At 42.3% G+C, this 27,104-nt stretch overlaps 1 protein-coding gene across 1 annotated transcript in view; it reads left to right on the top strand.

Moving 5' to 3' along the window:
• The window catches only part of grid2 (glutamate receptor, ionotropic, delta 2), a gene marked incomplete at both ends in the record, with an annotated part of 751,979 nt that overhangs the window by 636,085 nt on the left and 88,790 nt on the right, over window positions 1-27,104 (top strand). Inside the window, 2 exons of the mRNA XM_080434189.1 lie at window positions 6,030-6,168; window positions 14,859-15,054. Coding sequence (XP_080290315.1) covers window positions 6,030-6,168; window positions 14,859-15,054 — 335 coding nt within the window. The remainder of the gene's footprint in view (window positions 1-6,029; window positions 6,169-14,858; window positions 15,055-27,104) is intronic.

The following is a 27,104-nucleotide window of genomic DNA, read 5'->3' as shown; positions in this document are numbered from 1 at the left end:
CTCATCATCTTTCTTTTATGATTGTTATAAATAACAGTCATGTTGTTCCTTGTATTTAACAGCCAGCAGCCACTATGAAAGATGGATTCAGTAGCACAGTGTTTCTCAAACATTTTCCCAAATTGCCTCCTGAAATATATTGTGCCAGTGACCCCCATAAGAGAAGATTTGTGTTAAATTGTTTGAAAATTATCATGATTTTTCTAAATGTTTCAAAAATAGCAAATCTACAAACTTCCAACGCAAGCTTGTAGATCGGCTATTTTCAAGTAGCCCAAGTATAAATTAGGGTTAAAGTGGCTTAACTGTCCCTCCTTTTGCTGGGGACCCCATGGAACCCCCCCCCCCCCAAGGACCCCTAGGGGTCCCAACACCCCACTTTGAGAACCACTGCAGCAGTAAGTAAAATATTGAATCAGTGGTTAAAAAGATGTCTTTGCAGTGATATGTAATTTTATGCGTTTAGCTTTGGGGCATTTATTCCATAACAAATCATAGGATGTGACATCATAGGATGTGAGCTGCCATATCCCTTGCTGGTGTTGAAATAATTACGCCATATTATAAGACGGTCAGCTGTTGCCTGAAGCTAATTTTGGTGATGCAGTCAGTTCTAATTAGCTGTTCTGGGATCTGCTGTCAAAAACAGTGATTATTTTGTGTGTGTGTGTGTGTGTGTGTGTGTGTGAGCGGCCTCAATTCCCACATTATAAACATCGTTAACTGATTTGAAAGACCTAATGAAATGAAAAATGTGTTTTTCTCACACTTTTAGAGCATACCCGTGGTCATAATGAGGACATACCTATCATTACTTGTTTTGAATTAAACAATAATAATGTAACTGAAGACATTTGAGCTGAGAAATAAGCAATGCAGTACATAAACGTGCGTCATTGCGTCAGCAGTGCCTGTGTCTCTTTCTCTGCCTCACTGCAACGACAAGACACAAACACACAGACAAGCCCTCGATCCCATAGCCCGAGGGGACGGGACCGTCGGCTGAGACTGTGATTGGTTAAGCCAAAACACACCTCAGTTTCTAAGCCAAGCTTAGCAAAAAAGTTAGAAATAAAGCCATTCCATGACGTCTTTAAGCATGCACTTTCAGCCTGGTGTCCCTATTTTGGGCATGTCATTATATAACTGATCATGGCTTCATCTGTAGCAAGCAGTGTGAACATTAACTATTTACTGTTTACTTTTACAGCACATTACTGTCCTGATTAAATGCTGGCGCACTGCTGTTTCAAATGCATACAACTCAAGTCTGGGGGTGGTGTGCCAGACCTGATTTTAAGTGAATCGGCAGAAAGGTTGTTGACATTTTGGCACCTTTAAAATGAAAGGCTGCCCTGCCCTCAAATAAAACGTACCAGGGGGCTTTTCAACTCACTCAGGGCTTACTTACTTTTATTGACCTTCATAAATCCAAGTTTATTTCATTTCATTCAAAGGAATTCTCACTTTATGTCTCTCTCTCGTGCTCTTGCTCTCACTCCCTCTTTCTCTCTCTCTCTCCTTCAAACATATAACCTTTTCACAGGTCTCCCAGTCAGACCATAGTTTAATTTACAGATTGTCTGGGGACAGAGAACTTTAAACCACCTGAAACCGAACATTTTCAGATGGGGGTCCGCGGCCAAATGTATATCAATTTAGGGGTCCTTGGCATGAAAAAGGTTGAAAACCACTGTTATAAAGGAATCCAATGGCACAGCTAGGTATCAACATGACCACTGTTCTTGGACTCAGAAATAACCTTCCCCTGGGGATTCGTACTCTCACCTCCATGGATTCTGTCCCTCAAAGTCAAAGCCTTCCCTATAGGGGGCAAAAAGGATGGAAAGAAATCACAGATGGTTGAGTATTCAGTTGACAATTCAGTAAAGTCAATGATGATAATCTGTTAACATTTCTTTTATACATAACTAAGTCTTGTTCATTTGACTTTACAGAGCTCTTGAGACATTTAGCTTTAGTTAATGAATAACACACACACACACACACACGCACACACACACACACACACACACACACACACACACACACACACACACACACACACACACACACACACACACACACACACACACACACACACACAAATGATATACACTACGCAGCGCAGGCTAGTGGTTAAGATGTTGGCTTTCCATGCAGGAGAACCGGGTTGAATCCCAGGCGTTTTATATATGTATTTGTGTGTGTGTGTGTGTGTGTGTGTGTGTGTGTGTGTGTGTGTGTGTGTGTGTGTGTGTGTGTGTGTGTGTGTGTGTGTGTGTGTGTGTGTGTGTGTGTGTGTGTGTGTGTGTGTGTGTGTGTGTGTGCGCGCGTGTGTATGGCCGCCAACATAAGGACGCATTGTGCAACCCATGTACTGTACTGACACTACATAACTCACACCACTTCACATGGTGTTGGAACATGGGGTACAGTTTTATACACTATCATACAGCTCTGTAAGCCTAGCCTCCTGGCAATTGTGTGGTAACAGCAGATCTTCTGTCTGAGATATAAAAACACGGGAGTGGGAGCACAATGGCTATGTGTGTGAGAGAGAGAGAGAGAGAGAGAGAGTGTGTATTTGAATTTAATTGAATGCAATAATTTATTCTGAGAGAGGGAGTTAGGGAAAGTACAATATGACAGAAGAGAAGGGAGAGGGAGAACTAAGTTGGAGAATAGAGAGAAAGAAAGAAAGGGAAAGGAGTGTGTGTATCAAATATATATACAGTATAATGGAGCCTTGGCTTGGGGTGGTGAGAGTGAGCTGAACATCTGTCTGTCTGTGTGTCTGTGTTGAGGTAATAGATCCCCAGCTACAAGGATGAATGAGGCTCATTTCTACCAGGCTTCAATAAAGGCAGGTAGACAGGGGGACAAAAGCTGCAGATCCATCATTGTGTGTGGAGGTACCTTTGGCCCAGCACCTACCAAATATTTTGTGCAATAATATACTGCATGCGAAAAAAGAAACCTGATATAATTTAAAATCTGTCAAATTAAATGTATTATTGTTTATCAATACAGCATCCCACTTAATTCAAACATACTGAGATCCTGACAGTTGCACTGTCTGTTTCATTTGACCATCACATGTTTTAGTGAGATTTTCTTTAACAGTAATTTACAATACAATGCATTCAGTTAACAAACAGATATATTACCCAATATCAAAATATTGCTATTTATTCTGTGTCACATACTGCATGGAATTGTATAGAAAAGCGATTAAATATAGTGACACAGGCTTGGGTCCCGCGAAATCCCACACCGTCCTGCAATAAACTGGATGTAGAGCACCTGAAGCATGTGTGGTTGTGCTTTACTTTAGCTGGCTATGAACACATTTATCTTACTAGAGGTTCGGGTCGCATCGCGGCCCTCACACCTACGTTGCACCGCCGATACAACCGAAATATCTGACTCATAGTGTCGGGGCTTTGTCAGAGTACCCGTCGTACCCGTCTGTCTGTGTCCATACTGTATATTGAGATCTCTGTATCTTCTCTGTCTACCAGTCTATGCCCATATATTGGCATGGTCATCAATGGGCATATTGGTTGGATTGGCAGTTCTAGACAACTGGATATCCATATATGCCTATATATGGACGTATCAGATTTGTTTATGGTTATTTCTGAGTCATAGTGACATGCCTATGTATGGGCGTATTGGGTTTGTTTATGGTTATATCTGAGTCAAAGTGTTGTGGCCGTGGAGCTGCCTATATATTGGCATATCCTTTTTTTTTATGGTTACGTCTGAGTCATACTGCCGTGGTGCGCCCGCAGGCCGGCCACCCTCCCCCTTAGCCAATTTTAATATAGGATAGGAGAGCTTAATGCAGAGGAGAACGTAATTTCAAAATGTTGTCCCCGCCAGATACATAGGTGCATAATGCATCTATTTAATAACCTACAAGCATTAAGTTCAGCCGCGCCCACTGTGTCCATGTCCATGGTGCTGTAATGGCAGTCTCTCCGTCTCGCTTTCTCGCTCTCTGTTTCTGTTTGTAACGATTTTAGGTCCCAATTGAAATATTGTGGGATTATGCGGGACAGAAATGAAACCACTGAGTGCAGGCGGGAATGGAGAGAAATCCAACAGGAGCGGGCGAGAGAGGGACTAAGAAAACAGTTCCCCACAGGGCTCTAATCTGAAGCCTACACACGCTCGCCTTGGCCCAAAAGGGGACAGGATAGAGAGGAGTGCAGTATTCTCAAAAGAGACCATTTTTAAATTGTATTCCAGTTTTTTTTTATATAATAAAATGTATGCTGACAAGACTGGTTGCGTAATTGCATACTTTTTTTTATTGCTTTTCAGTTTTGGACAAATACAGACAAATAAAATAATAATAAAAAAATAAACTCTTGGACAGAGGTTGCAAAATTTCTTTTTTTTTCTTCCTCACAGAAGAAATTATGATAATCTGTCAGGTTTTTTCTCCAGGAGTCTATTCCATTCTTTAATGACTGTAAAAGAAAAGGCAGATTGTGCAAAGGCAGAGCCTTGTCTAGGGACACTAGAGTCTCTACTTGAAGCAGACCTTTTTTCAGAGCGGAGGTGAACAAAGCCCTTGAACGGTGGAGCAGCTGCATTAGCGTGTTACCAATCATACAACCATATTTACAGCCTCTTTGTTGGACAGATAAATCATGCTGCTAACCCCCCATCTTAGTCCATTACCAATGCTAAAGGGAGCAGACACTCTTTTGCCCTATGTGACCTGCATGCTCTGGTTGGCACACCAGAATACTAGGATTCTTATCTTGCTCTCAGGCACACCCCTTTGACTCAATTTCTTAAACACCTTTTGGTGATTAACTCGGCCAAAGGCCTTAGACAGCTTAGAGCCATTAATAAAGCATAGTTACATAGTTCTTTCAAGGCATAGATACACTCATCAGTAATGCTCATGCTTAGCCTCGAAGCTAAACTGGAAACTAATCTGGAATACCAATATATTCACATAAACAATCGTAGAATCCTCTCCAGGATTCTATCTCACTGGCTAGAGACATTGGCCCATAATTGTCCAGACTCCCAAACATGCCAGCTTTATCCTTGATGAAAGGAACAAGAGTCACAGACAACATAGAGTCTGGCAACAGTCCAAGAGTCATAAAACCAGTAAAACAAATGGCAAGAAGAGCTGCAACCTTTGGGCTTGCAAACTCGAGGTGCCCTGGAGTCGTTTGATCTGAACCACTTGCTTTATTATCATATAGTTGCGTTATTGTTTGATAGACCTCATGTTACACTGTTGGCATTTTTACAGTACCCACTTTGTAGGGGTCATTTTTAACACAGTTAAATAAAGCAGAATAATGTTGCATCCACAACTCAGGTATTATTATCGGCTCTACCTCCTTCCAAAAGTCAATGACATTGTTGCAAAGTAGTTTTTCTAGCCATAGAATTTGCTCTCATAAAGTGTTTTTGCAAATATTACAAACTGCATATTTATTCTTAGTGAGGTTTTTGTAATCCAGGACTTCCACTTATCTAGCCAGTTAAGTCTTCCCCATGAGAGATGTGAAGAATTTCTTACAGTAATTACTTTTCTTTTCTTTTTTTTTTTACAAAACAGTGGAGATTGAGCAGCTCTTTAACACTGAATGCATAGAGCTTGATGTTGACTCCTGCCTCAACATTAAGTGAAATTAAGTGAAATATTTCTGTATTTCTAAATCGCCCAGCACAAAGACTGCATCTCCACTTGGTTTTTAATAGCTGCATTTCTTACCAGATATTTTAGCTATTAACTGCTGTCTGTCTACTTTTGTTGGGAGAGAAGTCCTTTGTTGAGACTATCAGAGTGACAAGTGGGCAGTGACGAAGTCAAAGTCAGTGTTGTAATGAGCTGTTGGTAGTGTCCACAGCTTAAATGAGCTTAAATGTCTTAAATATACCGTGTTTTTATAAGAAAACAACAGGAAATATGGCTGTGGCATGCCAATTTTAAAGATTCTCTCTCTCTCTCTCTCTCTCTCTCTCTGTCTCTCCCCCCCCCCCCCCAGGTGGAGAGGTGCCTTACACCACTCTGGCAACTAGGATGATGATGGGATTCTGGTGGATGTTTGCCCTGATTGTGATCTCCTCCTACACTGCCAACCTGGCTGCCTTCCTGACCATCACACGCATAGAGAACTCCATACAGTGAGTATTACTCAGCAACACATTGGACGTAGTGGCAGTCATGCCTCAAACATTTGTTTTTTATACCCATGACCATCATGGCCTCACCATAGCTTGCCAGTGTTTTAAAGGTTTCATGACATTCAGTTTTACCACACATTAAAAGTCTTTGTCATGGTCCTTCAACCGTGTATAAAAAGTTTTAACAAAAAATTCCGCTCCAGTGATCCATGGCAGGTGTTTTTCTCACACATTTCTAAAGCCTTTTCAACTGCAATGAGAAAATAAATCTTTGCCTGCGGGTGTCGCTGTTGAGGGATTTTGCCTGTCAATCATCGCCTCTACTCCGCCCCCCCCCCAAAGGAAAGGATAGGGGAGGGGAGGGGTGAGGAGGAGAGTGGGCGGGATTAATGGCCTGTGACTTCACAGCTCAGATTACCTTTCAGCCTAATTTTTCAGAAAACCCCAGACCACAGAAAATCCACTGAATGTTCAAAGTTCCGATTTTTTGGGGTGTAATTGAGGTCATAAAACCCCCCCAAAAACATAAAAAATTAAAAAAAAGTTAAAATGAATGTCATAGAATCTTTAATAGCTCTTGCTCAAATATTTTAGATTCTGTAGCTCAAATCAGATTAAAATAAGTTAAAAATTACAAAACGTCTCTGCCATGGATGAGCTGCACTATTTGCACTATGTTCACCGGATTTGAACCCAGTTTCCTGCGCAAGTGCTGAAATGTTTACCATTGAGTTAATAGAGCCTGCCTGCTTGCTTGCTCAGAGGATAAATTGAATCAGATCCTGTGTCTAGGTGAGACATGACCTTTGACACGATCTAAATGTCTCAATAGAAGAGCAGGGAGACAAAATACAACCACCCCAATTGTATAAGTTATATTGTATTAACATACTCTACCATGCAGATTGGACAACATTACATTTTATTCAATACAAAAAAGTTACATAGTGCCTCTTTAATTAATCAGACAATGCAGGAAGGCAGAGCATTCTCAAGAATATCTAATGCCCGCTTATCAGTGTGCTATCAAAGACTCTGTAGCAAACCGATCGCTTAAAAGGGTCATAATTCCAGAATCCTTTTTAAAATCGTAAATTCTGTGATTGGTCCGCCATTTAGCCAGCCAATTTCATACAGTAATTACTTTTGAAACAAAATAGTGGAGATTCAGCAGCACTTTCACAATGAATTCAGAGAGCGTGATGTTGACTCCTGCCCACCTTCAACATTAACCCACTTCAGTGAAATATCTCTGTCAGCCCTGGAACACACTGGTGCACTTTCAAAATCACCCTGCCCTTCAGACTACATTCCCACTTGGTTTTTAAAAGCTGTATTTCTGTCGGTGGGTTCAGATATTTTAGCCATTATTAACCTCTCTCTCTGTCGACTGTTTTCCCCCCTGAGGGAGGCTAGAGGAGGCTGCAGCACACATAGACAGGTTAGTTGAGAGAATGCCAATAATGTGCAAAGCTGCCATCAAGGCACACAGTGGATACTTTAAAGAATCTAAAATACTAGTCCATGCCCGCACTGTTGAGCCAGCTCTCTATCCGACGCGACTACAGATCCCATAGAACCACAGCAGTGCCGTCCATCAGGGCTATGGGACAGCGACCATGACTATACAGATCCCATAGCCTGTGTCAAAAATGAATGAATAAACACTTTGCATTTTGGGAAAACTGAAATTGTAGGATAGTAGCATTTGGTAGGTTTTGGTTGCTACATGCTGTAATTCCATATGCATTATTAGTCTTGATGTCTTCACTGTTATTCTACATTGTTATAGAATAGCTGGTACTGTATGAGACAGCTTATTAACCCTTCCTGCTCCACAAGAGGAGAGCCTGTGGTTGTAATTTATTGCCAATGTCTAGTTTGGTTTTGTGTGTGTGCGTACCTGAGTGAGTGTGTGGTACGGTATAGAATTGAATAGAAAAGGAATCAAAATAATGTACTGATCCCCCGAGGGAAATTGCATACCAACGGTGTTACTCTCATCACGTAAAATATAAACAGGAAAAGGCAATGAACAATAAATATAGAATAAAAATACATTAAAATGGACTAGAATTAAAAAATATATATAATTTGGAATGAAGGACAACACTGTGGAAGCTCACTCGCTCACACTTTTAAAACATGCATACACAAATACACACACACACACACACACACACACACACACACACACACACACACACACACACACACACACACACACACACATACGCTGAAAAGATCTGCAAACTCACATTACCTCCCTAAGCTGTTGTCTCTCTGTTTATCCATCCTTGTGATAATATGTTTGCCTGTTTCTCACCCGCTGGCACAAGGACTCTCATCTCTCTTTGGACTAATCAGAATGCAGAAGCATCCAGAATGCCTGGCAGTTCTGTTGTTAATTGCATACTCAGCTTTGGGAATAAATCACACTTTTTTCTGATAATTCTATCTCTCTATGAATCCGTTTCTGTCTGTCTGTCTGTCTGTCTGTCTGTCTGTCTGTCTGTCTGTCTGTCTGTCTGTCTGTCTGTCTGTCTGTCTGTCTGTCTGTCTGTCTGTCTGTCTGTCTGTCTGTCTGTCTGTCTATCCCCTTGTCTCTCTTGAGTTTTCCCCCCAAAGTTTACTTGTTTCTTTGTGTCTGCGCCTCTCACTTTCACTGATGTTTGTTCTTCCTCGTTAAGCTTGGCTCTGCTCCCCTTAATGTATTTTAACCTCCTGCTTGCTTTTCTCTCTAGTCTTCCACTCACTTCTCTCCACTTACCAAAGAACTTTGCCCTGCTTCTCCTTCTTTTTTTGTCATCTCTTCTTCTCTTCTCCATCTCCATTGTTCATTTACATTAGTTGTCACTAATGAGCGCCTCTCGGTTTGATGCCTCATTCAGCATCCGTGCAGCTAATTAAGGATTTCCATAAATTTCAATGTATTATTCTTAATGTGTTGACTATTCTGGGGTCATTAATGTCTTAATTAATGCCAAACACTAATACCCACAAGGCCTAGGGGCATCAAGATGGGAGGTGACGTGGGGGGGTTAAGCATGTGCCCAGAGTTAACTAAAAAGGAACCGTGAAGCAAAACCAAAACAAAGCGGATAGGATACATGGACAGACGCAGAGGAATTAAAAAGAGAGAGAATTAATCAAGTGCATTTTGTAATTAGCATGCATTGTTATCTTTACTTATGTTGTTGTTGTTTTTTCCAATTACTTAGATACATTTCCTGAAACGCTAACCTCATTATCAAAAGTGCAATCTCCAGAATAGTATATTTTCTCATAACACTATACCATCTGTGCAAAATACCCTACAACACTCAAAATGGTTAACTGCATGCAGTAAAACTCACAAAGTCACCTTCTGATCATTACGTAAACCCAGACACTAAAAACTAGTATTTACATCAAAACTGAATAAGCTGTATCTAGAGTTTTGCTGTCAATGAAACATATTTCCTCGATACACAAATAAGAAAAAATAAAAATGTATTTATTCGCATTCACTGAGTACAATATATGAATTGGCATCCAGTCTTTCTTCCATGTTGGGCCACAAGACCTTTTAACCCCTTAAAAATATACTTCTTTGACCGGGGTCCCACAGAGGTCTACCCAAATTACCATGGGGAAAAATGTATTCTACTATACTGCCACCAAAATGTGGAATGCCCTAGTACCAACAGACACGAAACTCCTTGATTCCACATCCAAATTTAAAACAGACCTAAAAACATGGCTGTCCTCAAAATGTAAGTGGACTTACAAAATGTTATCCCTAGCCTGCCCCCAGAGATGCAAACAACGCACTCACTCAGCGAGCTCCACGGAAGGATCCCTGTATGAGTGGCATCCTCTTAGCCAGCCTGACCGACTGACTGATAGACGTGAGTGACTGAGGGATAGTCATTAAGTAATTTTTTTAATCATTGTCTGAGTGAACATAATGGGTGAGCAAACATAAAGAGAGTGCATGGTTGAGGGAGGAAGGAATAAGAAAAGAAAGGAGGCTGGGAGAGAAGGAATTAGGCAGTGCTCTTCCCATGTGTCTCTTGCCATGAACAGTTAGGACAGTAGAGACAGACCGATAGGCAGACAGACAGGCTTTTAAGTATTAATGCCCTTGTCTCGTCCTGGAAATGAAATAACAAGTCGGTGTAGGGAACTCTCTCTGGACTATTTCACGCTTGGATGTTTTCACTCAATTTCACCCTGAATACTTGAGGAGAGGTACAAGCAATGGCAGCGGCAAGTGGCTGAGGGGGGAGGCAGAGAGAGAGAGAGAGAGAGAGAGGTGAGTACACAATACATGGTATAAATTGGACTGCAGCTGCTGAGAGAAACGACTAGGAAGGGATGAAGATATGCAGAGGAGGAGAGCTCAGGAGGAAAGGTGAGAGTCCGGGAGAGATGTTGAGAGTGGTTAAGGTGCAGGTAGGAAGAGAAAGAAAGGAATGGATTTTTAAAGTGAGAAACAGTAGGGGGTCCGTTTAGAACAGAGAGAGATGGAGCGGAAGAATGAGTGTGAAGAGAGAGGGACGAAGAAAGAGAGGGAGAGGGAGTCTTGCAGGGGAGGGAATGAGAGCTTCCTCCTGTTTCAATCCAATGTAGCAGACGTCATATTATTCAAGTGTCAGTTTTGCTACTTTCTCAAAATGTAGGCCTCCCAAAATGTAGGCCATCAATCTTTACTTACAGTTCAGTAAGCACACAGCTAGACTTGCTAGGTTTGAAATACATTCAAAAAGTGCTGCTCACTTTACATTTCCTGATGTTTATCTGAGCTCTGACAGACAAACCAAGAGTGAAAAGGTACTGTAACCCTAACCCCATATTTTAGATGTTTATCCGTTGTAATGTGCTTGTTTGGGCTTTGAATACGGATTAAGGATTTTGTCAGGTATTGTAGCTGGTGCCCATACTAAGTGCTGGTTGCTGTTAAAGTAGCACACCTGCCTGCAATGCCTGAGCAGGCATTTGTTAGGAAGTTAATGGACTGTGCATCACATTTACAGGCACTTTACAAAAAAGAAAGCCATGAAGCCTTTTCCCTCTCCTTAAATGTAACTTTTATTTTGTCATCTCACAGACTGGATAAATGTGGCCCTAAAGGGTCTGCATTTACATACACACACACACACACACACACACACACACACACCCCCCCACACACACACACACACACACACACACACACACACGCGCGCACACACACACACACACACACACACACACACACACACACACACACACACACACACACACACACACACACACACACACACACACACACACACACACACACACACACACACACACACACACACACCAGGCAACCATGCAAGGCACCAAACTCCTCGTTGGGTGCAGTTAGGGTTTCAGTGTTTTGCTCAAGGATATTTTGAAACACTAATTCAGGACTAGCTGGCGGAACGAACTACATCAATTAAGGTCAAAGTGTCCTTGAGCAAGACGCTGAACCCCTAACTGCTCCTGAAGGTGCCTTGCAGTTTCCTCCCAGATGACCGACTTGCCTCCTGACTGAGCCACTACAGGCCTTTGTTTTAGCAGTAGAAATGTGCATCCAAAAACGTTTCAATGACTGCTTCAGCTATAACTGAGGATATATTCCAAAACTAGAAATGCACTCAGAGACATGCTATCACCCATGCCACATATGCTATGTACTGTATTTTAACATTGTGCTGTGACCTTGAGCTTAAAACTGTCAGAGTTATCACTGTGACAGAGAGACAAACAAACAAGGAGACAGACACCGGCGAAAAGAGTAGACCCACTCCACACGGGCGGGGGTGTAATAAGATATACAGTACTAATAAGATATATTAAAAAAAGAAAAGGAAATCAGAGATCTACTTCTATTGATAGCACAACATTAGCAAGGTCTCTTTATAAAAGATAAAAGATTATAAAAGAAGCCAACCTTATCTATAGTTATACACATTGGGTCCTGACTCCTGACATATCTTTATTCTCAACAAAGGGAATATAGCCTGGCACTTGGGGTTGAAATTCAAAGCCTTAACTTCTCCTTTACTCATAGCTTAGGTTTGAAAATGACAGTAATCTAGGCGGCACAATGTACTGTGCATACTTTGCATTCAAAACAGCGATACATCCTGCTGATCTAAGCTACTTTGCGGTGCAATCTGCATTTGATTTGACTGCAGCTGTACTTTAATTCAGACTGCAGAGTGATATTAAATCCGTCCTGCCCCCTCATTAACCGAACTCCCTCATCATAAAGTTTCATTGTCCTCACATCGACTCTTATGAAATAGAATAAAATAAAGAAGAGAGGAGTCCTTTTCATTGTGTTCATCTAGATCCCTGTGACTCATGCAGATATACAGTAGGGCCCTATCTTGCACGCCGCCTTACCACGTATCCCTAAACGTATTAGCCATTATTTTACTAATTTTTAAAAACACTTTAAAATAGTTCAACTAGCCGATCTACATCGACACGTTGTGAGCTTGTAGACAGGCTATTTGAACTATTTTAAAATGTATTTCAAAATAGTAAAACATGTCAAATACGTTTAGGGATAAGGGGTAAGGCTATAGCGAGAGAGGGCCCATAGACTCAATGTCAACCTTCATAATTCTCTACAGCAGAACCACACACACACACACACACACACACACACACACACACACACACACACACACACACACACACACACACACACACACACACACACACACACACACACACACACACACACATCAAAAGCATGAATTGTTTTGTTAAAATGGCAATCTTGTGCATCTTTAACCTTAACCCTAGACTGAGAGAACGAGCCCAATCGATGGTCTTGAAGGGCGGATCCAAAACCAAGCCGCCCGGATTCCTGCGGCGCTTCCTATTGCTTCACCAATCTATGTCCCCGCCTCCCCTCCCCTCCCCCCCCCCGGCCTGTGCACGGAGCACGCTGACGTCACCAAATTTAGAGCGACGCCCCTCTGCACTCTGATTGGTTAGGAGATAACAAGGTTTAGAGACCTCCGTTCCTGCATGGCTCTCCCAGGCTTTTTTTCTTTTGTAACAAAGAAAAAAGCCTGGGTTTCCGGGGCTACCTTAACCCCAACTCCTAACACCTAAATGCCTCCTAACCCTGACTCCCAACCCTGTCTTTTTTTTTTACTTACCCTGCATGATAAGTTGAAGAAAGGAAAGAAAGCAAAAAGTCCTCTTTACAATGTTTTATGTAGACTATTCCCAAACTTTTTTGGTTACATGCCTTGAATCAGAGTCTGAGACTGATTCATATCACTTCGAATAGAACAGGTACCCTGATTGATCTGATTCACATCACCTTAAATCATGTGATTTAGTGTGCACGGTAGTTTTGCTTAATCTATACACCGTCGTTCAGCGGTGTTGCCTGCCAAAGTAGCCGCTAAATAAGCTTGTAAATCGGTGTAAATCAGGCTTTATAGAAGTAAACGAAATACAGAAATGTGCAAACACAGACACACACACACATGCGCGGACACAGCCTGTGCTGTAAACCTCAGAGAATGCTGCTCACAGACACACATATACACACCCATATACAGTACAGTACAGTTCTACATGCAAGGAACCAGTGGGCAGAGTAGATTATGCACAGCAAAGATTAACCGACGGCAATAAAAGATTCATGTTCATGCCTAAGTTCATTAAAAACCTTTTAGGAGTAGGTCAGAGAGGTGGCCGGGGAAGGGTGGAAAGATGGCGAGATTGCAAGAACCATGACATAATGACCTCTAATAAAAGATGATATGTGAACGTGTTATCCATATAGCGTATACACGATGCAAGTGCATACATGATGCAAGTGCATGTGTGCTCAGGTATCCTGGTGCTTGGGTATTTCATACGTGCAAATTGCAGTACATTTGTGGTGTGTGTGTGTGTGTGTGTGTGTACGTGAGTAGCCTTGTAGTAATTCAAACAAAACAACACTGTTCTTTTAGTTCTTTTATTACCCATCATTAAATCCACTGTGTGATTTTCAGCCGTTGTGGCTTATTGTACCATTGAAGTAATGAAGTAAGATGCAGTTGTTGTTCTCCATTAAAACATCCGCGGGTGGTGTGTGTGGTGTCTGTGTGTGTGTGTGTGTGTGTGTTCACAATCGTACGTTTTCAACAAATACATGGGTGGGGTATTTGTAGCTGCCTGACAAACAAACAGTAATTAGTTCCTGTAATGGTTCTCCATTACATTTCTCTGCGGCCTGGCGAGTTGAGAGGCAACCAAAGCACCGTAGCATTGTAATTAACAATAGCGTGTATATTCCCCTAGAGGTGGCAGCGTTATGAGAGAGAAAGAGACAGACAGAGTGAGAGAACGGGAGGGACGGAGAAGAAACAAAACAAAACCTCTAGAAGAAAAAAAATAGTGTTTTTTTAATTACTCTGCTTTGACAGTTTCTCTGTTTTCCTAGTGCAGTACATTAACTTAAAAAAACACTATTTTTTTGCTTAATGTCTTACCAAAACGTCCTGTTACCTCAGCATTTTCACTGGACTGCCACCTTCAACTCTATTACTGTGCATTGTTGTTGTTTAAAACCTTGCACGCACGCGCACACACACACACACACACACACACACACACACACACACACACACACACACACACAGACATTAACGTACCTCTGCCATCTGTCCCTATAGATCGCTCCAGGACTTATCGAAGCAGACGGAGCTGCCTTACGGTACAGTGTTGGACTCTGCGGTGTACGATCAGGTGCGCTCCAAGGCCATGAACCCCTTCGAGAGGGAACCCATGTACGCCCAGATGTGGAGGATGATCAACCGAACCGGAGGGGCCGACAACAATGTTGAGGAGTCAAAGGAAGGCATTCGCAAGGTAAGGGCTTCATTGTTTTCATTGATCTGTAGTTTAATTTAGTTTGTAGTTTTTCGAAACGCAGAGAAGATGAGTGAAATCACCAGGTGTGTACAGCACAGTAAGCACGGCAAAGACAAAATGACAGGTGTAATGTGTGATTGATGCATTGACATGTTGCAAAATGATAGGATCCACAATTGCATTATGTGTTATTGAGTGCAAAGCTTTCAACACACTCATCATTGTCCATCCCAATTGAGGAGCACAATGGTTTGGTTGGCTGTAGGTTCTGGCAGGATCACCACTTTGCTTATTGTTTTTTTGTATCTGTACACAGTAAAATCGTCAGTGCTAATTTACCCATTTGTACCTTTGAGAATGAACAAATATACGGAATCCTTTGGTTACATAATGTACATAATGTTTGTACATTCTCAGAGGATTCTACTGTATTCTCTGTGTGCTCTATTAGCCTCTGCCATTATATTCCCCATGAGAAACATATAATGCTGACCTTGAGGTTGATGCATTACTGTATGTCTGAGATCACGTCACCTTGAGTGTGTTGAAGTTATTGTCTCCCCTTTTCAGTAGCAATGAATACATCCCTGGCCACTCCATGAAGCTAGCCTTTTATACTAAAATACACATGCTTAGCATGGCCTATTCACATAATATCATTCATTTAAAACTGCACAATACAGTTTTTATATGTATTAATTAAGTTCCTTGAGCTGTACAATACATGACACATTGCAGCCACTGGCTATTCAATAGGCATGGCAAAGCAAGGTAAGCACATTTCAACAACAGGGCAATTCAGCACCAGGTATACCAAGTAGTTTTGAAGCTAGACCGTAAAGTGGCTTGGTTCAGGCCCGGATTGACACAGTATGGTGCCCTAGGGTGTCCGCACATATCCCTCCCTGTGCCCTTCTCCTATTATCAGGGGTGCACATAACTGGTGCGCAGGTGCGCATGCGCACCCAAAATAAATAATGCGCGGCACATCAGACGACGCGAGGCGCTTTTGCGTACCAACAGCTGGGACAGGAATTTCCAAGCTTTTATTTTTTAGCAAAACTAAAAAATAAAAGCCTGGAGGCGCAGGGGGAGAGGACGCATGCTGCACGTGATTGTGTGAGTGTCTCGCATCGCCTCGCATTGCCTCGCTGCGTGCACGCATGCCAGCAGCGGCTGTTAGAGGCACTCGTCACCGATGATGAACGCACCGTAATGGTGCAAAAATATGCCGTGAACGTCCCAATCTGACGGATAAAAACAGCGCAGCACAGGGCACCAACCTTGGGGACTTCACCAAACGGCGTGAGAGAAAAAGAAACGGCGAAGATCGGCGGAATTTGGAAGCAGAGCGTCCTTTTCTCTCGTGCAGCATCCCCCCTGTCCGGTGGGCACCGTGCTGAATTCCCCCCCCCCCCCCCCCCAGTTGACAAAATGGCACGGGACCATTTATTTTGTGCGCACCAAGTCACATCTCCAGGTGCTCTTCTGAGTACTAGACCTAAAAAGTTATGTGCACCCCTGCCTATTATACTATATTTATATTATATATATTTATATTATATTTACACCTATATAACTAGGTTTATTGTTTATTACGGATCCCCATTAGTCCTCACCACAGTGAAGACTACTCTTCCTGGGGTCCAAAACTAGGTATTAACTTTAATGTGATAAATACCATAGGTTTACATAATCTTATATTACAGCTAAATTACTAGATACTGATAATAACTACTATTACTTGCTAATGATGGTGATTTTCAATTATTTCACAAACTGGCATCAGTGGCACGAAGACAAATATTTTCAGAATGTATCTTGGCCACATAGCACCACTGGTTGTACAGCATGCATGCAAAACAACACACATCAATAGCTTGGTTTTTCATCATAATTTAATCTTAATGCTTAGCCTTTTGTCAATAAACACATATACTCACATTGTGAGATATGATACAAAACAAATTATTCTCAACTCACAAATGGGATTTACCATGGCAACAGGGAATTATGGCAGAACAATATTGATTGGAATCGATTGAAATTTGTAGCACGTTAAATTAGCATACAAAATAACCTATTGCTTAGAATATAAATAAATATGTCAACGGTATAAAAAAGATTGACTAGACAGTAGACGCATACGATACAGGCTAATGGAATATTGGAATATACTCAACAGTCCTTACATACCAACATGCCATTTTCTCGAGTTGTAGGAACATCATCACTCCATGGTATCGCTCAATATGTTATACCTCTAATCATCGCCGATGTTATGGTTAATGATGATGAGCTCAGTGCAAACTTAAATCTTTTCAACACATTCTGTTTCAATGTGTTTTTCAACATAGTCCACGATCTGAAACCTCAAGCTTCTGTTTTAAGCTAACCTTTAAGCATTCTAATAATGTCCTTAACCAGGGTAAGATGTGTAAGTGCGTGGTCTTATCAACAGCTCCCTGCCACACATACCATCTCCACATAGCCCTATATTATACAGACGCTACTCATTATTACCACCATAGTCTTATGCTGGTTGAGTGCCTTTGTTGGTGGGAGATGAGAGCTCCCGTCTCATTCACAGGTTCAAATTGACCTAAAAACCCCATGCCAATGAGTTGCTGATTTCAAAAAGGTTCAAGGAACTGACGCTTACAGAAGTGACTCGATCATTTGCTGATGAGCTTCCATTCATCAAATCCACCAGGTGGAGACAGAGAGAGCTTAGTGGAGGCTACTCTAGTATCCCTTCATTACATCTCTCTGGATTTATAGGATATATCTTCCTATAACGTGGAGTATCCATAGCCTATTTTCAATCAGCATGTACAGGTCCATCTCAGCCTCGCTTTTGACATGCAGCGCACACTCTGGTGTTGTGTGTGTTTCCTGGGATAAATCTAGCAAAATGAGGCTAATGATACATAAATATATACACATACACACAGTTAAACACTTAATCCCCTAGATAATTACCCTGTATCATAAATACCTGACGCTACATCTAATTTGCACACATCACAGCCTCCGTATGCATTACCCTTCTCCTCCCATTGAAGGTTTCACTTTATCCCCTGCTCTCCCGTTGGAATATATTAGCGTTGGGACTTGAATGGGCGCCAGACTTCTGCAATGATGGGTGTCGTAGGGTAAAGTGTTGTGCGCTGTCTGTGAGATGCATAAAGCAGTAAAGCACACACACAAGCACATAAGCAAGAGGAGCATTAGCTCACAAGTCACACACTCACACATGCACACTTATGCATGAGCACACTTTATGTGCGCCCATAATATTATTATCACAGATTAACACTCTCGGCCATTGGCAGGTTTTTATTTTTTTCTCAAGTATGAATAACTAGTGCAATTAGTATTGTGTCCAGCATCATGAATATGTCAGCATTTTATTATTGGAAGATGGTGTGTGCGTGTGTGTGTGTGTGTGTGTGTGTGTGTGTGTGTGTGTGTGTGTGCGCGTGTGTGCGCGAGCGTGCGTGCATGCGTGCGTGCGTGCGTGCATGCTTCTGTGTGTGTGTTCTCTTGATTCGCTTGCCATAAACAGAAGATGCATGCATATATAACTAATATAAAAAGTGGTGTACGTGCAGGAAATGTTATCGGTTGTGGGGATTTTAATTTTCTGTTTTTGTTAGCAAGTAGGGAGACACATAATCAAGTGTAGGTAAAGGGGCGCGGGGCTGTGGGGAGGTAGAGGAGGGAAATCTAGCCCCAAACTGAAGGACGAAGATTTCCTGATTTCTGTAGGAAGCAAAGGGCCTTATAAAACTGATAATCGACTGATTCGTTAACCAGATCAGAAAGCCGGTATGATATTTATCCACGAAGTATACTAGGTAAAGACCAATATGTAATGCTTAGGCTGCGAAACCCAACTATTAATGCGTTGTCTGATGCTTATCTCTCTGGAAAGGTTTAATGTCGATCGGGTCGCTGATGAACTCCCCTAAGCAGGGAGTTCAGTTGTGTTTATACGGTTGGCTGCGGCCCTGGTGTCACTACGGTGATGTCAGGTAGTGTCAGGCATATCCATATGTAACGCCCGGGATTCGAACCCGGGTCTCCCGCATGGAAAGCCAACATCTTAACCATTAAGCAAAGGGAATTCCCGATAGCTCGGGGGAGATATTAGACTTTCAGGCCATCAGGCTGAGGTTGTGAACCACTCTGTTACACATATATGGAGCGGGCTATCTCAGTTATGCCCAAATCTGGGACTATGATGTCAGTCCTGGACGTTTTGGTTATCTCCATACATGGAGTTCCAGGAGAGATTCTATGATGTCAGACTTGGGGAGGTTGATTGTCTCCATCTATGGGGATCTCCATATATGGGAAGGTTAGGATCGAATAGGTCACTAAAGGTCCACCTTGCGGTGTTATCCATCTATGGCTAATACTGGCAAATATGCCCTGAATGTTCTTTACAGGCCTTATTTATTCAAAACAAGACCAGGAGACCTGGTTCTGCCAGACCCAGAATAAAATCCGACGTGTGTCCATATATGGTCGAAAAAGGGACAAGATGGACATACTTTTATGCCCATGTATGGACGAAAGGGGACTAAGCCTCATGTAGGCCGACCCCTTGGGTCTGGCAAAGACAATGGGCCCGATTCACTAAGCTGTTTACGCCCAGATTTTTTACGTAAAGGAATTTACACAACTTCCCAGTTTGGTAGTCTGATTCATTCATCTGCATGTCCAAAGGACATGCAGATTCCCCTCAGTAATCAATAAAGCTCTGATAAAAAATATTGGATATCCCAGCAGCATCATCTTTTTACCTCAGCTAAGGTGAGTGAGCGATTGTTCAGTAGAAAGGGCTTACATCATATCCATTCCAAGTTTTATTAACCTTTGGTCGTGAGGTTAAATTTGTTAACAAACTTCATATTTTCATTACACATGAGAGTCGGTTATTTACTTGATAAACGTTAAATCGCGCGAGGGACTCGCCATCTACAAGGTGTCATGCGATGCGTCCCGCTGCATTGTTAGCAATGTAGATCTGTCCATTTTGCAACATGATGACGTTTTTCATCTGACATTGGATTTTCCCGGTTGCCTTTTATGGTCTTAAATGGACCGTGGAAGAATGCAAATGATCTCCATGAGCACGCGCCTCTGACTGTCAGACAAAAATGAGGAACACATGTGATCCGCACATTTAAGGGATTTACCCGTTGGTGAATCGCACGGCAGTTTTTGCTTAGAGAAAATACACCCTCCTTTATAGTCACTTTATTTACACATTATTTACGACCAGATTAGTGAATCAGGCCCAATACCATTTCATCTACACTTTAAGTTAATAGATTGACATTACTCTCAACTAAGAACACCTCCAGCAAACTAAATTGTATAAAGTCAGTCCTGCTGGGATTTTTCCAGAGTGTGGGGATTTGGGAGAGAGGCGGCTCAAACACAGAAGTTGCTCCTGGCATGTCTCGCCTTTGTTGCTACGCAGCCGTTCTGTGAAGTGTTGAAAGGCATAGTTTTCCGCTCTGTGCGTTGGGTCATTTTCACCCGGATAAACTCAAGTGTCTCCTGAGTCCTGAGCTGTGAATTTCATCCCAGCCGGCTGAGTTTCATCCATATTTGACATGGACCTTAAGCAGTGAGGTCGCTAAACTGTGGCAATCTAGCCTGCGGTTGCAATTTAGACGGCACAGGAATAATCCATACCACACTATGTAGAGCGCAGGATGGGACACTTTTTGATGAATCTTACATGACAGAGGTGACACCTCTGAAGTGTCAGTGAGCAGTGCACGGCCACAGTGACTGAAGGGAGGGTACAGGTAGTACTTCCCCTCTGATACGTGTCTCTCTCCATTTGACATCCTCTCTCTCTCGCTCTATCTCTCTCTTTCGCTGTTTGACAGCTTGTCTCTCCTACTTCTCCTTTGTCCCCATTTCCATTCCAAATAAATGTCTAAATGTCTTAGTAAGTGTTCGTCTCTTTCCCTCCCCTCCTCTGCCTGCTTTTCTTCTTCTGTCTCCTTCCTTCTCTTCTCTTTTGCCTCGCTTTCCCACCGCACCACCTCTCTCTTCTTCCACATACTCACTGTATGTGTCACCCTCTCACGGTGCTGAACACGACAGGGGGCCCTCTGGTGGTGTAGCATTGTCTCTCCCCTTCTCTTCACTGCATTGATATTCTACTGATTTCTCTCTGCATACTGTAGTAGGGCCTACAGCATGCAGAGAGAAATAAGTTGCAGTAAAGTATATGGAATGTAAAAGTAGTGTACATACAGTAGTTATTGTGCTGGATTGCCACATATTGCAGTCATATACAATGTGTGGCAGCCAGGGGCGTCACGGCCATTCACTGTGCGTATACAACGCGACACCCTCACTCTCACAGATCCGTGATTTCATACCCCCCACTTTTTGCATTTTGCATTGCATTTTTTTGTTTATTAATTATTATTTTTTTAATAATAAATCTATACAATCTGGCAAAAATAAGAATTAAATAACCCTAACCGTAAAACCGAAATAAAGGAGAAAAAAAAAAGGAAAAAAACTAACAAAATCCGCCCAAAAATCGAACAAAAAACAAACCTATATACAGTAATTCAGTGGTTGAGTTGAGACCCGCAGGAGTCCCCCTACTTTTTCCCTCTACACCAACACCGAAAATAGCCGACCTACAAACTCACAATGCGTTGTGGACTGTGGTCCTCTGCGTTAATGTTACTCTTAGGGTGTCAAATAAGTGTTGGGGTTACCCGTAGCTTCCAACACTCTGAGTTAAATTAACACTGAGGATTTAACTGAGTGGACCCCCCACCCCCCATCCCTCTTTCTCTCTGTCTATCTCAGTCTCTCTGACTCTCTCTCTCTCTGTCTTTCCCTCTGACAATAAACTTCAGCCTTCTCTGTGCCATCGTTGTGCAGTATGGATTTTCACCCTCGTCAGATTTCGATTCCCTCCTGCAGAATAATATTAGATGTCAGAACGGGTCAGTGTCTGTGCTGCCTCTTTTATCACTCATTCACACGCACGTACATATGCACTCTACATGCACTCGTGCCCACACACCCACACACACGTTTACAGAGGAACATGCACATAGTCTCTGGACACACTCAGTCACATGGAGGTATGCAAGATTATGCATACAGCACACACACACACACACACACGTGCATACTGTACACGCATGCACACATGTGTGCGTGCGCGGGCACACACACACACACACACACACACACACACACACACACACACACACACACACACACACACACACACAAACACACACACAGTCTCACACACGCACGCACGCACAGGTCGAAGCATGTCACTGGCTAATATACCTGTCTCTCCCATTTCAGTCAGTGATCAAGGCAGTCAATATCCAGGAGGTGTTGCTTTCTCAGTTGTGATATCTCATCGACTCGATGTCACACATAATAGGAGAGAGACAAGTGCCGTATGTCACTGTTAGTCATCGTGCTCCTGACCTCCTTTTGAGGTAGCGTGATACTCCACCTTGATCCACGCCATTTGATCGCAGACATCCCAGACAATCACACAAGATTAAAGCCGCTGTAGTTCTTTATTGATGTTTTTTTTTTGTTGGTCTCTCTTTTTATTTCAGTGATGAACAGCAGAGCACAGCATGACATAGTATAGGCTGTCGGATGCTTTATTATAGCACATTATAGCTATTTATGAGATTAATGTGAATTTCACTTGTAATGTACAAAAAAATCGTAATGTAGTCTAAAATAAATGTATTTGTAATTGGCATACAAGAAAATAAAACATAGCAACTCAAAGACTTGAACCCTCTATACTTGGTCCCCTCCTTTATTCCCTTTACAAAATCGCTTTACCAAAAACAGCAACAACATATAATAGCTCATCATGTGAGCTTGTAGATCATCTATTTTTGCCAAGTGTTCGCCGCCAGAATAGGAACGCTATAGGGTTCTTAACAGGCATTGACAGTCCTGCAGGTCACAGGAAACCCTGTCTGATGATACATTAAGTCTTGCTCAACCAACCAACCAATTCAATACTTTCTCCAGCCTTCTGTGCTTTATTAAGCTATGTCTCAGAAGCTACAATGGTGTACTGGTGATTTACACCTGTCATGGTAGAAAAGCCCCGGAAACGAATTTTCTCCCACAATCAAACTGAGAGGAGATGTCCACAACGAAAGAAACATCCACTTTCACTGATAAAAACGTTTAGGAGTCTTTAATGTTCCAGCAGTCAGAAAAAACGGCCAGTTGGGATTTGTAATATATGACAGTCTTTCTCATGTATTCTACATGTAATTGGTTTTGTATTGTATATGATGTCATTCAATAATGAGACACAGCTGCATTCTTTCAACGATCAATGGGCTATACCGTATATGTCACTTCCGCTCAGCATAGTAATCAGAAACGCTGAAGAAAACCAACAGATCGAAACGTGTCCGTTTTTGTTAAAGGTATCATGACATTCATTTTCACTTTTTTTATTTTCAATGTTTTATTTGGGGTTTTATGACCTCAATTACACCCAAAAAACCTGAACTTAGAACATTCAGTGGATTTTCTGTGGTCTGGGGTTTTCTGAATAATTAGGCTGAAAAGTAATCTGAGCTTGGCCCTTCGACAGTGAGGTCACAGTCGATTAATCCCGCCCACTCTCCTCCTCGCCCCTCCCCTCCCCTATCCTTTCCTTTGGGGGGGGGCGGAGCAGAGGCGATGATTGACAGGCAAAATCCCTCACCAGCGACACCCGCAGGCAAAGATTTATTTTTTCATTGCAGTTGAAAAGGCTTTAGAAATGTGAGAGAAAAACACCTGCCATGGATCACTGGAATGGAATTTTCACTTAAAACTTTTTGTACACTTTTGAAGGACCAGGACAAAGACTTTGAATGTGGTGTAAAAGTGAATGTCATTAAACCTTTAACTGCTGCTGTGGAAGACACCTAAAATTAAAGACTCGAAAACTTTTTTTATCAGTGAGTGCAGATGTTTCTTTCTGCACCCAGTTTAACCTCAAAACTGCCCTTTTTAGTTGAGCTCCTTTGAAGTGAGGTGCAGAGATGTCAACATCTACAGCAGGTCAAACAGACCGCCAAGAGCAAAATTATGTAAAATTATATCGGTTGGAGATAACAAATTAATAAAAGTTAATACCCTGTGACCTGTCCATGAGAAATGTTGTCTACAAGATAGGCTTGGTACACTCTGAAGTATGCTTCCAGCGCACTGAAAGGCACTATGAAAGTAGAAATTCTCTACAGCTCTGACTCTCCAGCCATGTAAATGTCTGCTCCCTGTTTTAAACACTATACTTACTGTGCTGTAAGTGCCTTGAAACAGTTCACTGATGTCCAGCGATGATCCAAACAGAACCTGGCAGTATGTAATAATCTATCATGTAGTTCTAAGCCTTTTATTAGGGAGAAACTGATATTCTCTGTTTCGTTAGAAAAATACCACACCTTGCTGAAGGGTAAATGGTGTATTAACGCAAGAATGAAATGTGATGTGGTTTCACTGGTGAGGAGAGGGACCTGGTTAAAGCACACAACTCAGGGTGGGGGATATAGTCTCAGGAGCTGGCGGCCGTTGTGGTTCTGCTCTGCTGCAGTCGAGTCATAGTGGTTCTTTTCTGCACTCCTGTGGGTTCCTACAGTGAGGGAGGGGGTGCGAGAGGAGATGAGCAGAGAGCGAGGGGGACTGAGGAGAAAGGAGGAGGTTGGGGGGGAGGTAGAGGTTGAGAAGTAAAACAAACGGGTGAGTCATGCAATCGCAGGTGTATTAATGCAGTGGTGATTGCGAATGGCAAATGTCAGGGCTATATAGACTCTACATAGCCCTGACATTTGCCATTCGCAATCACCATGGTCTGAACTCCTGAACTTGCGTTACGTGTCGTGACACACAACAGTTTTGTTGGATAAAAGCATTTATCTATTGTCACGTGAGGGTTAGAATGCATGAAATAAACAAGATAACAATATTATGAAACCTTGCTCTGCTATGAATCAGAGAATCTTGGAGGTCTATAATAGAGAGATTTCAATAGCTACCAAGGATGAGGGAGAGTGGAGACAATTATTAGATTAATACAAATACACGCGCACACACACACACACACACACACACACACACACACACACACACACACACACACAGACACGGAGAGAAAGACATACATGCATAGCAAGCACATACTCATTTTACTGTACATATGACGGTACATCACCATGTATTTATTCAAACATGCAAGCACAGACATGGAGGGACACACCTGCACACCTTACTGTAGGTCCAGAGCTAAAGCGTGGCAGACGGCACTCCCAGTCACATTTTCGTGGCTGCTTGAAAGCTGATTTTACGTCAACATCTTTTGCAATATAAATTTAATTCAGCACGGCTTTTGCAAACATGTTTGCTCAAATCGAGGCACGGGGGGGGCTTAAACCTTTAGCTGCAGTGTCAATATAATTTATAATGACCTGTCAACTCTGACCTGAGCAATTGTAAAAACAACAGAGAGCTCATGTGGTTTACCGCTTTTGTATTTATTTGAACACACTTATCTAACAGAAAGTCAGAGAACAAGATGGTATTTAAATGCAAATCGAGTGGAGGGTTTGGGAGTAAACGCTCCATGTATGTTCATGGTTTATAGGATGAAGCATGCAAAGCCACGCGGCCCTATGCGGCCCATACACCTACAGTACGTCGCACCGCCGATCCAACCAATAGACCCCTTATCAGACAACGTCACACTGTTAAGAACCAGCATGCGTGTGCAGGCCGGCACCAAATGAACCCCACCGCTCATAAGATGCAATGTTAAAGTGGTCACTGCACTCACGCGTAAAAATGCATCCCATCAAACTTTCAGATGCTGTTTTTCTCACAGTATGGAGGAAGAATGCTTAGGATTTTTACTGTGATCTCTCGCTCTTGAAATATATAATCCTTGGTTTCTGTTGTGCTTGTGTGTAAACAATAATAGCAATTCAAAGCAGTTGTCCCCCAAACCCCACCTCCAGTGGCTGTCATAAGAACGGGGGGCGCGCTCTATGATCACGGCACCAGAGCTTGCTTGGCTCGCACAGCTGCAGCCCGTCAAGCAGGGGTGTGCCGAATTTCACCAAACGATACGATACGATATTTGGCTCACAACTTCGATACGATTTCGATACGATACGATACGCACTTTTTTTATTATGAAAAATATATGGGGGAGAAAAAAAGCAAATGCAAACAAATAATTCTGTTTTTGCATTATTCAGAAATGCGAACTTGTAGCTTTTCAGCTACAATAGCCGTTTTGAATCCAAATAGGGCAATAGTGTGACACCTGACCCGAAAAAGAAAAAAAAATGTTGTCACCCTTTTCACCTCGGGGCTGTTTGCATGCCTGATTATTATTATTATTGTAAAAAAATAATAATAATAATAATAATTTGAAAACGATATTTGTTTTTTTCAAAACGATACATATCGTCACGAAAACGTATCGCGATATATCGCGGGACGATATATCGGCACACCCCTACCGTCAAGCCTAATTTATGCTCCGTCCCGCGACGGTGTCGCACGCAGAGAACACGCCGAGAATAGCAGACCTCCAAGCTCACAACGGTCGCATCCGCAATGCGGTTGTGAGCTTGTATGTCAGCTATTCTCAGTGTGCAATACCGTTGCGCGATGAAGTATATATGTCTCGCTAGGGCGCACCCCATTGAATGAACTGAAACCAGCGCTCCCCAAAACAACAGGTTTGGGCATCTGTTGGGAATTGATTACATGAAACAGTCACCTGTGCGTCCAGTCTCAATGTTGGTAAACAAATAATCGGTCTATATGTCTGAGTCATAGTGTCGGGGGCTTTGTCAGAGTACCCGTTGTACCCATCTGTCTGTGTTCCGTTTGTGCCCATATATGGAGATGTCTATTTCTGTCTGTCTACTTGTCCATTTTATGCCAATACATGGAGATCCCTAATGTCATCAGTATCTGCCCATATATTGTAATGC

Source organism: Gymnoscopelus braueri (genome assembly GCF_963280865.1).
Source record: "Gymnoscopelus braueri genome assembly, chromosome: 7".
NCBI classification, from domain to species: Eukaryota; Metazoa; Chordata; class Actinopteri; order Myctophiformes; family Myctophidae; genus Gymnoscopelus; species Gymnoscopelus braueri.
The sequence above is the reverse complement of the archived record's forward strand: the minus strand, read 5'-3'. Positions and strand labels throughout refer to the sequence as shown.